This window comes from Dipteris shenzhenensis, chromosome 3, assembly GCF_047967505.1.
Source record: "Dipteris shenzhenensis isolate YYH24624 ecotype China chromosome 3, Dip_SZ_1.0, whole genome shotgun sequence".
Classification (NCBI taxonomy): domain Eukaryota; kingdom Viridiplantae; phylum Streptophyta; class Polypodiopsida; order Gleicheniales; family Dipteridaceae; genus Dipteris; species Dipteris shenzhenensis.
In genome coordinates, this window is record NC_141598.1 from 27,413,932 (window position 1) to 27,426,511 (window position 12,580).

Consider the following 12,580-nt stretch of genomic DNA (forward strand, 5'->3'; position numbering starts at 1 on the left):
TAGCAGGGGGGGGAATGGGACCCCCTGTACTCGGTGCTCCTTTCCTCAGAATTCCAACACATCTCCTGAAGGCCGATCGATTGTAAGGGTGACATCGATAGGCAGGTCCACCGATTGAATTTTCTCAAAGAGAAGATGGCAATATCTGACGGCTGGAGCCGATTGCGGACGTTGGCAGAGAGGTGGGGAATGGGGGGGTTTGCCAAAGTGCAAGGTTGAGAATTCGAAATCTCGTCACTAATCAAGACTTTTCAATGAAAGTAAACGGAGACTTTTCAATGCATATTGAAATCCTTTGCACATAATCTGCTGCGAAGATAGAGAACACAACACTGGCTCTTTAGAATCAGGGGTAATTTCCCCTGTATACGTTACGCGTAGAAGGTTCTTCTTCAGTCAATTGCGTAAATTAACCAACAAGCTGCCTGGAAACTTTCACGGCTTGAGCAACAAACTGCAGTCACGGTCGACACATTCACCCGCGTCTTTCTCTTTATAAAATCAAGAAGAGGTTTTGGCCTCCTTACCCGAACTACGTTAAGGCTTACCTAGTACCTGCATACATCGCTCCAGCCTCCTAGTACGCTTCTCATTCTCTGCAACTCGCTGCTTCCTATATTTGCACTTATGGCCAACTCCAGCATCGCCTTCTTCCTCGGGCTCACCCTCGCCCTTTCAGCCCTCCTCAGCCCGCCTCATCAGCTGCTGGCCGCTGCCAAGACCGCCCACAAACCGCACTCCCTCGACTTCTACATGTACATAGCCGTGCAGAATAACACTTATCTCGACAACCCCGCCCCCTTCACTGCCATCCAGTCCGCCCAACCCGTCCAGGCCCAGAATTATTCCTTCGGGATCATTCATACCTTCGATAACCCCCTCACCTCCGCTGCTTCTCTCAACTCCACGCAATTGGGCCGCGTCCAGGGATGGTATGGGGACGCTGGCAAGGAGATCCTAACCCTTTTCCTCGTACAGACGTTCACCTTCGCCACCCCGCACTACAATGGCTCCCTTAGTCTAGTGGGCGTAGATGTTGCCACGGATGCTGTCAAGTATGCTCCCATCGTGGGTGGCACCGGGGACTTCGCCTACGCCCGTGGAGTGGCGAAACAAATACTCGTCTCTACTGCGACAATCGACAGCCAAACTGTCTCTTGGTTCCATTTCTTTATTGAATTGAAATACTAGGCAATTGTCGTCTGCGGCCACCTATCATTCTTGGCATGGCGTCTGCAAACGCGATCCCGCCGAGGGTATTAGATATTCTTTGATCAACGAGTTGATCCAGCCAACACTTGCAAGTAACGATTTTTTTGGTGGAATTTTGGAAAAATTAAAGATTATATTAAACAAATACCAAGAAATGTGATTACTGACCGAACGTGTCGAATCGGTTCGATCTCTTGATACAACGAATTCACCATACTACGTTTTTGCTTATCAATCGCAGCTCTCAAATCTCCCTTGAATCCCTTGAATCCCTTATATTTCAAAAGCTGCAACGCACGGAGGGAGGTCGCCTCTTTCAAGATATAAAATCAAGTGTAAAAGCAGAACCTACTGCCGTGCAGGTGTTCTTCATATTTTATTTACGCTCACACCAATATAGTCCAAGCCAATATTGTGAGTTCGGAAAAAGCCCTTCGATTTATGTGAGATTTAAAAAACAGAAGACCAAATCGAACAGATTTAATTATGCTGGCATCTAAGTTCAAGGAGACACCAAGCAAGCATTCTCCTCTGTTCAAAACGTCCAATTTGAAGTTAAAAACTTCATTTTCCAACATGTGACTTAGGGTCATCATCATCAGCTGACCCCGCCAAAACAAAGGGTAGTATTCGAAGAGGTTGTGCACATAAGCTAGCCATCCTCTTCCCTTCCTACTTGTTCTACCTTCTTAGGTCTTACCTTCACGACACAATAACGTCGAATTTTAGGAAGTGTGTAGTAGTACCAATCAACTATCTCAGGGAACGAAAGTAATGGTAGAAGATGTGTGAGAGTCCAAGAGACAAAGATAAAAAAGTGATGGCCGCCTGACGATAATTCTAGGGCACTTTGGTTTGTCCGTAGAGGGTGGTACGGGCCCCACCACGCCAGAGATGAAATTTCAGTGCCGGAGGTGCATGAAACGCAAATGTTTCACATATGTGCAACAATTTTTAGTATATGTGCACAAGCTTGCACGTAGTCCAATGGTAGGAACGTCACATAAAAAACCAGAAGTGAACTGAAGCCCATTGATGTAATGCTCTCTAGAATATTTAGATTGAAAAAAGGAGTGCCCTATCACACCACCCAAAACCTAGCATTTTAGTGCACATTAAACCCAAGGACCTTGGCAACTCTAGTATGTCTAATGTTATGCCACTCTCTATCAAGTGGTTCTAGAAGAGAGGAGAAGTCACCCGAAACCCAACATTTTAGTGACGGATTCAACCCAAGGACCTTGGCAACTCTAGTATGTCTAATGTTACTATGATCACAAGTCCAAAACAAATGTTGCGATGTTTCAAGACAAGTGTGACATCCGCAACAAAGACCATCTAGTAGCCTCCTGTGCCTAGGTCTTTCACCAGTCATAGAGCTCCAACCAAAACTTAACTAGTCTATCATCAAGAGGAGCAAGAATAGATTCAAAAGCAATGCAATTTGGTGACCTAGCACCCAATATCCCTTATTCTGCAATGAGTGTTGATGCAAGGAGTAATTTCTATATAGAATTTCTAGCTAGAAATCTTGTGAAGGCTTGAGCCAAAAACAACCCAGTCTTTCTATCTATTATGATCAAGAGAGATACATGGCCAATCAATAGCCAAAAGCGCCTTTGCGTGGCATTCCACTGTTTCTTCAGGCCCAAGGGAAGACCTATAAGAAAAGTTTTCCCAAGCTCCAAGGTAGAGAAGACCTAGGATCCACCATTTCATGTGTCTAATCTCAACCATATTCTGGGATATACATTGTGTCTAAACACTTATTTCATTAATTTTGGACTTGTCAATGTACAAATTCATTTTTACATATACTTTTGGACTAGTTTTCAGATAAAATTTAAGAAAAACCCAATCTTCAAAGCACATATAAAAACATAAAAACAAGCATTTTTTTATATATTTTTTAAGGACATGAAACTAAAATTATAAAATTTAACGCAATCTAGATAAGTTACATGAAAAAATAAGATTAGGTTGTTGTAAACTCTCTTAATATTTAATGGTGTTAATAAACACCTTCAAAAGTTAAGCCTGAGATAAGTTACACAAAAAAGAGTGGTCCATTAATTGTAAACTCACTTTATATTTATAATAGTGTTTAGGAAACACTTTCAAAAGTTACAAGTGGAAGTAGCAAACTCTCACAATATTTATAATTTAGGTGTTTAAAAACACCAAAAGTTACAATAAGACTCTCATTGGAAGGCAAATTACACCAAAAGTTACAATAAGACTCTCAGTGGAAGGCAAATTTATTTTCAAGACTACAGCCATTCAATTTGATGAATTTTCTATTTTCAAGTCCTTAGCCTAAATTCAACCCATTCAAGAGCTGAGCTCATCTTCAAGGACTCATGTTTCTTTCTACATGTTTTACAACTGAATAGAGTCTGATGAGTTCTCTTGAGGCTGTGATTCTCTAAGAGTACATTGAGTCTCTACTTGTGTGGATGGTGTACATTGAGATTCTACTTCTGGTGCAATCGGGATAGACTTAATCTCTTCCTCCTTTACAAGATGTGATGTTGTAGATGCACATTGAGTCTCCACTTCTTGTGTAGGAAGAATGCATTGAGTCTCTAATTCAAGTGGTTCTTCATTGAGTCCATCATGTTGTTTCCCAATGATAGCAGTTAGATAGTGAACAGTCTTAGCCACAAAATCTTGTAGCTCGAGCTTGGTATATGATTCTATGGAGACATGTTCAAAAATGTCATTGAGATACAACATGAAGTTGTACGCAATTCTCCACCCACTACTAAACATGTCCTTTTGGTCCACTGCGAGGCGTGTCTGGAAATTTGGTTGGTCTTGATGCTCCCTGATTTTCATAATCGCAGAAACTAACTTGTTTGCAGACCTGTCCATCATGACATATGACAAAGTAAATTTGTGTAGTAAATAGTAACTTGATGCATGTTCATAATGATATGATAAAAGAACACTTACTTGAACACCCCGTGAAAGCCTGTAATTGAGTTGACAAACCAACAATGGTTGTCATCAAGGTCCCATACTATAAGGCTCCAATGTGAACTACATCACCAATAAAGAGCGATAAGATTTATCACAATATTAAGTATTAATTGACACAATATTGTAAATAAGAGAGTAAAAGAAAGATTGACACCATACTTACTTCTCATAGTATGGCATAAAGACAAGTAGTATGCCATCCAAGTCTAAAGGTTGTAGAATTGAACAAACATCATCTACTGTCTTCTTGGTATCACTAAGTACAGCTGAAAGAAGAGAATCGAGCATACAGACGCGATTCTGTACTGATCTAGGAAAATGAGATATAACCGTACTGCAGCAATAAATAAACAAATGTTAGAAGCAGATTGAATCAAATGATTGAAGTATCAAGTCAAGAGATGTTCATATCAAACCTAAGGATGGCCATCATGACTTTGTCATTAGCCTCTTTCAAAGGGTCGGAGAGGATTGTAACTTCCTCGCTACCAAAAGTCAAAACACGAGGTTGCTTGCTAATGATGACCTTAACCTCAGAAGAGCTCCCCATTTCGTCCAATACAGCGGTTACATCAGGACAACTTATGGGCGTAGCAACCAATGTTTCCTCTGGATGCTCCACCACGTTATCAATAAATGCCTTAATGATAGATGACATAAATGCCTGCAGATGCAAGTCTGTATACGTGGACAATGAGGTTTCACCGCCTCTCAAATCAAAAATTTGAGCAAGGAGCAAGAAGCAGTTATATCCAACTCTCCACCCACAACTGTGGTCATCATTCTGCTTCGCTACAGGGCATGTTACATACTCTATTTGATCTTCCAAGTCACCCTCCATTTGCATAAGTGCATCTATAGCACTTACCAACTTTCGAGCAGATCTACACATCAAAATAGAAAACATAAATGAATGTGTGTATTGCATAGGATGCATCTCATTGACATAATTATGACACAAGTAGGTTATACTTACTCTGACACACTGCCATGGATAGATGCTATTGAATTGACAAAGAAGCATTGCTTGGCTAAGATGTCCACAATTACCAAGCTCCAATGCAAGCTGCATTATCAATTAAGAATAATTATTATTCGATATAATCCTCCACAATGTAAGAGATAAGCTAGGTAGGGATTGATACTCACTCTTCGTGATATGCGGTAAAGATAACTCGCGCCGCAGTCAAATCAATAGGTTGCAACCACTTAAAAATGTCATCTATGGTCTTCTCCTTATTGCTAAGTACACTAGAAACAAGAGGATCGACCATATATGCACATCTTTGTATATATAGCGGAAGCTGTTGTAAAACCATACTGCAATAAAAAGAAAAGAATATTAGTTCATTTGATCCAATGGAAATACAAAAGCATAAAGTCAGTAAAAAGTTTGTGTCAAACCTGAGGATGGCTATTATAACCTTGTCATTGACCTCTTTCTTGAAGTTTATGAGGATTGAAATATCCTCTTCATCGAATATAAAAGTAAGAGGTTGTTCTCGAACTTGAAACCTAACTTGAAATGACTTCTCCATTTGCTGCAATGTATGATTATTTTCTAGAGTCATCCGATGGATAGCCAGAGCAGCTTTGCTTTCTTGAGATGAGCTTTCATGATTCTCTGCTCCAACTATGTCCTCCTCATCCTCCTCCTCTCCCTTCTCCTATAAAAGGATAAAATAATTATGAGATTCAAAATTTTAAATTAATTATAAATTTAAAAAGACCTTTAAATGAATAAAGAAAATTAAACATAAGTCTTCATACCTCTACATATCTTTGTGGTCTTTTTATGTAACCTTCAGAGGCAAGGTCAGTGTCATATCCATCTTCCTCTGCTTCCTTGCTATTGCTGGTATCCTCACTATTATATCCAGAGCTTTGATCATTTTCATCATCTTTCTTGCTCTCATCGTACATGATCTGCTCTATGTCATCCTCTTCATGTGAGATCGGACCTTTCTTATCAAACTTTATTGTGAGAGAAGCCACGGTATCAAGGTATTCCAAGCAAGCAGGGCTCTCAATAATATTTACATTGTGTCCTTTTCTGATAAGAGCTTCGAACAGATGTCCCATTCGGCACAATGTGACTTCCCATCCAGGCGGTAGCAAAAATTCCATCATACTAATTAAAAGATCAGCACTTTTTGCTGGCCTTTCATAGTGATTTGCATTGCGATGGAGGGGACTTGGAGCTTCATGCTCTTCCAGCAGTAGTTGCAATCTCTTTGCATTCCCTCTTATATTGTTTTGTAAGGAGTGATCATTATAAGGGCTCTTCATGCACAAGAAAAAGGTTTCCAGACTCTGTATCTTGAGACCGCATTCTCTCTTGTCCCTTTTTCTTGAGTATATCCCATTGTAAATCTTGAGCTCATTGCCATATTGTTTTTCTAGGGTAGCAGACATTTGTTCCTTGTCATCTTTATCAGCAAATATGACTATATTACATTGTCCCACTCTACCAATGGTGGTATGTAATATTCTGTCAAGGAGTGGACGGATGTCATCCGCTGATATTTCATAGACAAAGAAAAGCTGAGGTCTCTCCCAAGCAGTGTCGTCGGACAAAAAATCACTCAATGAAACTCCCTTGCACTCAACACTCTTTCCAGACTCTGAAATGATTTCATGTATGAAATAAAAGCCCTTGTTCAAAGTCTTTTCTTTTCTGAGAGTGTGGTTATTGATGACTTTTTGTGCATATGCATACACATTTTCCGGAATGTCATTTCTCATAGAGGGAGTAATTTCAGATCCATCATCTTCTACCTTCACCCATTTATGCGCCCAAGCCTTCTGTTTAGCTGACGGTAAAGCTGATGCCATCTGCCTCACAATGTTATGATCAATTTTACATTGGCTGATTGGAATATTTTTTTCTCCCAATAAATATTCAATTGCACTCTTTACTGCATCACGCTTCACCTGTTGGATGATGTTATCTTCCATGCAATGATCTTTATCCTTTTTGCCAAAAAACCATTCTTTTGACATTAATTTCTCTGCAGCAAGACTTGCGTATTTATCTGGTAGGTTTCTTAAAGGCCTCCACATCCGAGCTGTCATCTCTTTTTTCTCAATCTTCTTTGCCTTCTCTTTAATCAATGATGGAGCCTCATATGTAACATCTCCTTTCTCACATGCAAGACACACGTCTTTGATCTGATGAAAAACTTCATCACTACGGAAAAGTATGCTTGTGTAGTCTTGATACCTATCCCTTACTGTCTTGAAGCTTGTAATCACCTCAGCTCTTTCCTGCTTTCCCCTTGGTACAATGGCACTCAAGCATGTGTAGAAGTCAACAAGATTATCCGCTTCCACTTTAGTTGCAGTTCTTTTGAGAGTGGTCAAAGGAGAATTAAAAGTTTTCCATATGGTCCTAGCTTTGAGCAACATCTCTGAAGTGGAGGTGATTTTTCGTAGTGCATAAATGTCATGATTAAGTCTTTCCGACTCAATCAAATATTTCTTCTCGTTCTTGAAGATACAGATGCATGCAGAATAGTAGTGAAATTGAGGCACACTCGCGAAAGTTTGATAAGTAATTTCTCCTTTCTTGTATGCATCTCTAGAGCGCTCATTACAAGCATAGGCATAGTGCTGACCATCTATTGCCTCAAATGTACAATGAGCTAAGAAATTTCTCTTGGCATCCCTTATATGTCGTTCTGGATCATTCACTGAACTCTGTCCTTCTTGAAGTGAGGGAACTTGTTTTCCGAGGAACTTAGTGAATTGCATCTCAAAATCTATAGGCTGAGAGAAATTGATGGATTGACTATAATCTCCCATGACTGGCCAAAATGTTCTTGGACGGAGTACCAAATTAGAAACAACTGGTTTTTTTCCATCAATCAAAGCCTGAAAAATCTTTTCAGCATAGGCTGTATCTAAGGTCCTGCTGTTGGTGAAGACACTTGCTTTGACCACTAATGAAGCATGTATAACTTGAGTCTTCTGGCCCCATATATATCCTGGATCCTCATCTGTCACAGCCTCATTCAAGCGAAGATTTAGGTTCTTCATTGATAACATTTCTGCTTCTAGATCTGACTCCATTTCAAGACCCTCCGCATCCTCTTCATGTTCTTCCTCTTCTCTTCTTTGCCCTTTCTTTGTATATGAACGACCTCTTTTTCCAGTTATAGGACTTGGAACTGTAGCTCGTGAAGTACTTGCCTTTTGCATTTGACGTCGAGGTTTATTTTTTAGGGGCTCAATGTGAACTGCTTTAGATCGCCCTACTTCTTCTTCTATTGCCTCAACTTCAGGTATACTTAAGGGCTTCACTTGTTCTGTTATTCCATCAACTTCATGAGTTACACCATCTAAGTGAGTAATACCATGAACAAGAGATGTGTGTGCATGTCCTGTCTTATCTGATGCATGTCGTGTCTCACTCAATTCAATTTCTGTCTGAGATGCATGTGCATGTCCGGTCTCCACCAATTCAATTCCTGTCTCAGATGTAGATCCCTTGTAAGCATCCACGTGTACAAGACCCTCATCCATTGCTACAATGTGTTCTGTCTCATCCACTCCACTTCCTCTCTCATTTGTATTACCATGAACCAAATCTACATGGCGTGTCTCATCACTTCCTTTCTCATGTGTGGATTCTTGCACCTTAGGTCCCTCCAATGAAGTTGAACCTTGTTGGATGACACCCTGAAAGTATTCAAGGATAATCTTTGACTGCATTTTTCTTGCTTCCTCAATGGGAAATTCCTCCCACACATGTTGAAGGATCTCCAATGCAGGAACCAATTCAGGAAATCTAGGTGCTTTTGGCGGCGGCATCACAAAGTGCATTGCATCTTTCTTAGAAAGAAGAAACGATATGTTGCTCATTCTTGACTTTGTGTAAATCATCATTGTAGTGCTATCTTTTTCAATTTTTATTCCTACTAAGGTGCCCCCTTGAATCAAATTGCTCTTGGAGAAAGATACATTTGATGCGCACTCATCTTTCTCCAACTCTCTCTTTGTCATCACTAGAATGAGATTTCCTTTACTTAAGACCAAGAACCATGCTTTCTTTGTTGTGTCAACAACTGTCCAGTTTGTGAAGTCCTTTGGGGCATAAATTCTTCCATTGTATTTCAGTGACATACCATTGACAAATGCTGTAGCCTCAAGATCCATCCTGTATTCAAGCACAACACAAATTTTAAGTACTTTGACAAACTACAATTACTTTGAAAAATCAAAAGTACAATGAGTCCCATTAATACACCTCCAGTTTGTATTCTTCCCAATCATATAAGTATCAATTTCATGCTTTGGGAATAGCCTAAAAGGCTTTACAAGGCTTAGAGCATAAATGCTTTGGGAATAGCCTAAAAGGCTTTACAAGGCTTAGAGCATAAATGTGAAAAAAAATAAGGATTTACAATGATCTCTGAATACAAATTTGAAGTTTGTCATATATAAGTACAAAATGCTCTGTCAACTCCCGCAACTGATATAAGTGTAAAATGCTCTGTCAACTTCCACAACTGTAATCTGTCATGTCCACTGATACAACTTTCAATCATCTTGAAAGTTTAAAAACCTTAATCGTTGCTTAAATGGTAGGGTTGTTGTGTCTGTGAAACCGAATGTGAATGTGAACGAATGGACTGACTCCGATTAGGAACTAGTCGGGAAATTTTGAGCATGGCTTTGATTGGTTTTTTTGGAGTTCTCTCCTCTAAGGACAAACTAATCTATGCTAATCTAGACTACACCAACCGTCGAAGCGAAGAAAAGCAAGAAATAATTTCTTTTCCATTGTTCTTTTTAATATCCTTAGGTTGCGAATTAAAAGCAAAAAATAATCTTTCCATTATTCTTTTTAATACACTAAGGTTGTGAGTTTAAAAAAGATAAAATTTATATTTTATCTTTTTTAAACTCACACCCCTTTCTCTCTCTCTCTCCCCCCCTTCTCTCCCCCCCTTCTCTCTCGCTGCCGCCCTCATCCTCCCACCCCACCTTCCCCATTCTCACTCCCACGCCCACGTCCATTCTTTCACCTTCCCCATTCCCACTCCCTCTCCCACTCCCATCCTCCCACCACTTTCTCTCTCTCTCCCCCCCCATTCTCTCTCGCTGCCGCGGCAGCGACCCCCCCTTCTCTCTCTCTCTCTTCTCCTTCTCATTTTAAAAAAGATAAAATTTATATTTTCAAAAACTAATTTACTTACAACTCATAAGAATTGAACATTCACATTATCCTCCCACCCCTTTCTCTCTCTCTCCCCCCCCATTCTCTCTCGCTGCCGCGGCAGCGACCCCCCCTTCTCTCTCTCTCTCTTCTCCTTCTCATTTTAAAAAAGATAAAATTTATATTTAATTTACTTACAACTCATAAGAATTGAACATTCACATTAATAAGAAGTTAAAATCTTAATAAATTTGAATTTATATAATAAAAACTATAAAGTAGTTTAACTTAAAGTTTATGAAAAAATAACGTAAAATAAAGAAAACAAGACTTAAAATTAAAAATTTAATATTTACCTAGAAGAATATATTAATTCTCCCTAAAAAGAAATAAATTAAAGTAATAATAACGAATATTCTCCCTAAAAAGAAATAAATTAAAGTAATAATAACGAATGTAAGTTAAACTACTTTTAAAATTTTAATTTAAAATGTAATAAAATTAAAATTATACTCTTTATATTCCAAAACAAAATGCATTATAGTCTAAATTAAACTAGTAAATTAAAAATGAAAGTGAAACTCATTTTAAATTCAAAAACAAAGAAAAATTTAAAATTGAAGTTTCTACAAGTTTTGCTTTTAGCATACATTTGTCTTTTCACATCCAGGGGTTTGTCTTTTGAAACACAAGGTTGTCTTTTATCACAATTTTCACATCCACGCGTTTGTCTTTTGAAACACAAGGTTGTCTTTTATCACAATTTTCACATCCACGCGTTTGTCTTTTGAAACACAAGGTTGTCTTTTATCACAATTTTCAAGTTTTCACACGTTTGTCTTTTCAAACACAAGGATTCAAGTGAGAAATTTTGAAATTCTAGTTTCCACACGTTTCTCTTTTCAAACACCAAGGTTTGTCTTTTCAAACACAAGGATTCATAGTTTAAAAAAAGGCGGGAAATTTTGAAATTCTAGTTTCCACACGTTTCTTTTTCAAACACCAAGGTTTATAGTTTTGTTTGTTTAAGTTTCGACTAAATCACACACCAATCTTCTCTAATATGCCTCATTGATCGTAGCTCCCAAATTCTTCCATCAAAACATCTCTCCTTTATCTCTTCTTGATCGTCGCCCACTCATTTTTTCTCCTCATTGGTAAGATTTTTTATCTCGATCGTACTCTCTTGTGCCCTTCCTCTCTAAATTTTCATCAAACACCAAGGTTTATAGTTTTGTTTGTTTAAGTTTAGACTAAATCACATACCAATCTCCTCTCATATGCCTCATTGATCGTAGCTTCTTCATCTTGTCTAGATCGTCGCCCACTCATTTCTCCTTTTCATTGGTAAGATTTTCTATCTCGATCTCTTCATCTTGTCTCGATCGTCCCCCACTCATTTCTCCTCTTCATTGGTAAGATTTTCTATCTCGATCGTACTTTCTCGCGTCCTCCCTCTCTAAATTTTCATCTCTCTCACTCTTCTCTCTCTCTCTTTCCTCTCCGCTCTAGTCTACGTTTCCTCTCATCTTAGTCTGCTCTCTCCCCTCCTCTTCATTTCCCCTCTCTCTCTCTCTCTTCCTTTCTCCTCACCTTTTTCCTCTCTCTCACTTGCGCTCCCCACTCTCCTCTCCACTCTCTCTCACTTGCCGCGATCTCCCCCCCCATCCCCTCTCTCTCTCTCCTCCCCCTCTCTCTCTCTCTCTCTCTCCACCCCTCCCTCTCTTTCGCTGCCGCGGCAGCGGCCCCTCCCCTCCTCTCTCTCTCTCCCTCACCCCCTCTCTCGCATCTCCCCCTACTCTCTCTCCCCCCCCCTCCTCTCTCGCTGCCGCGGCAGCGGCTCCCCCTCTCACTTCCCTCTCCCCACCCCTTCCCTCTCCCCCTCTCCCCCTCTCTCTCTCCCTCCCCTCTCTCTCGCTACCCCCTTCTCTCTCTCCCCCCCCTCCCTCTCTCGCTGCCGCGGCAGCGGCCGCGGCCCCCCCCCTTCTCTCTCTCTCTCCCTCCACTCTCTCGCTCCCTCCGCCCCCTCCCCCCTTCCCTCTCCCCCCCCTCCCCCTATCTCGCTGCCGCGGCAGCGGCCGCGGCCCCTCCCCCTTCTCTCTCTCTCCCCCTTCCCTCTCTCTCGCTACCCCCGGCCCCTCCCCCCTTCCCTCTCCCCCCCTCCCCCTCTCTCGCTGCCGCGGCCGCCCCCCCTTCCCTCTCGCTCCCCCCTTCCCTCTCCCCCCC

General features: G+C 40.6%; 1 protein-coding gene across 1 annotated transcript; it reads left to right on the plus strand.

Moving 5' to 3' along the window:
* Positions 1 to 601: 601 nt before the first annotated feature.
* Positions 602 to 1,192, plus strand: LOC147903596 (dirigent protein 20-like). Its single transcript, XM_087372943.1, has one exon. The coding sequence runs from the start codon at positions 628 to 630 to the stop codon at positions 1,189 to 1,191; it is 564 nt and encodes a 187-aa protein (XP_087229069.1). The 5' UTR covers positions 602 to 627; the 3' UTR covers position 1,192.
* Positions 1,193 to 12,580: the final 11,388 nt, after the last annotated feature.

What these genes read in the sequence shown, in the direction of transcription:
- LOC147903596 (XM_087372943.1), top strand. Translation starts at nt 628, where the DNA reads ATGGCCAACTCCAGCATCGCCTTCTTCCTCGGGCTCACCCTCGCCCTT.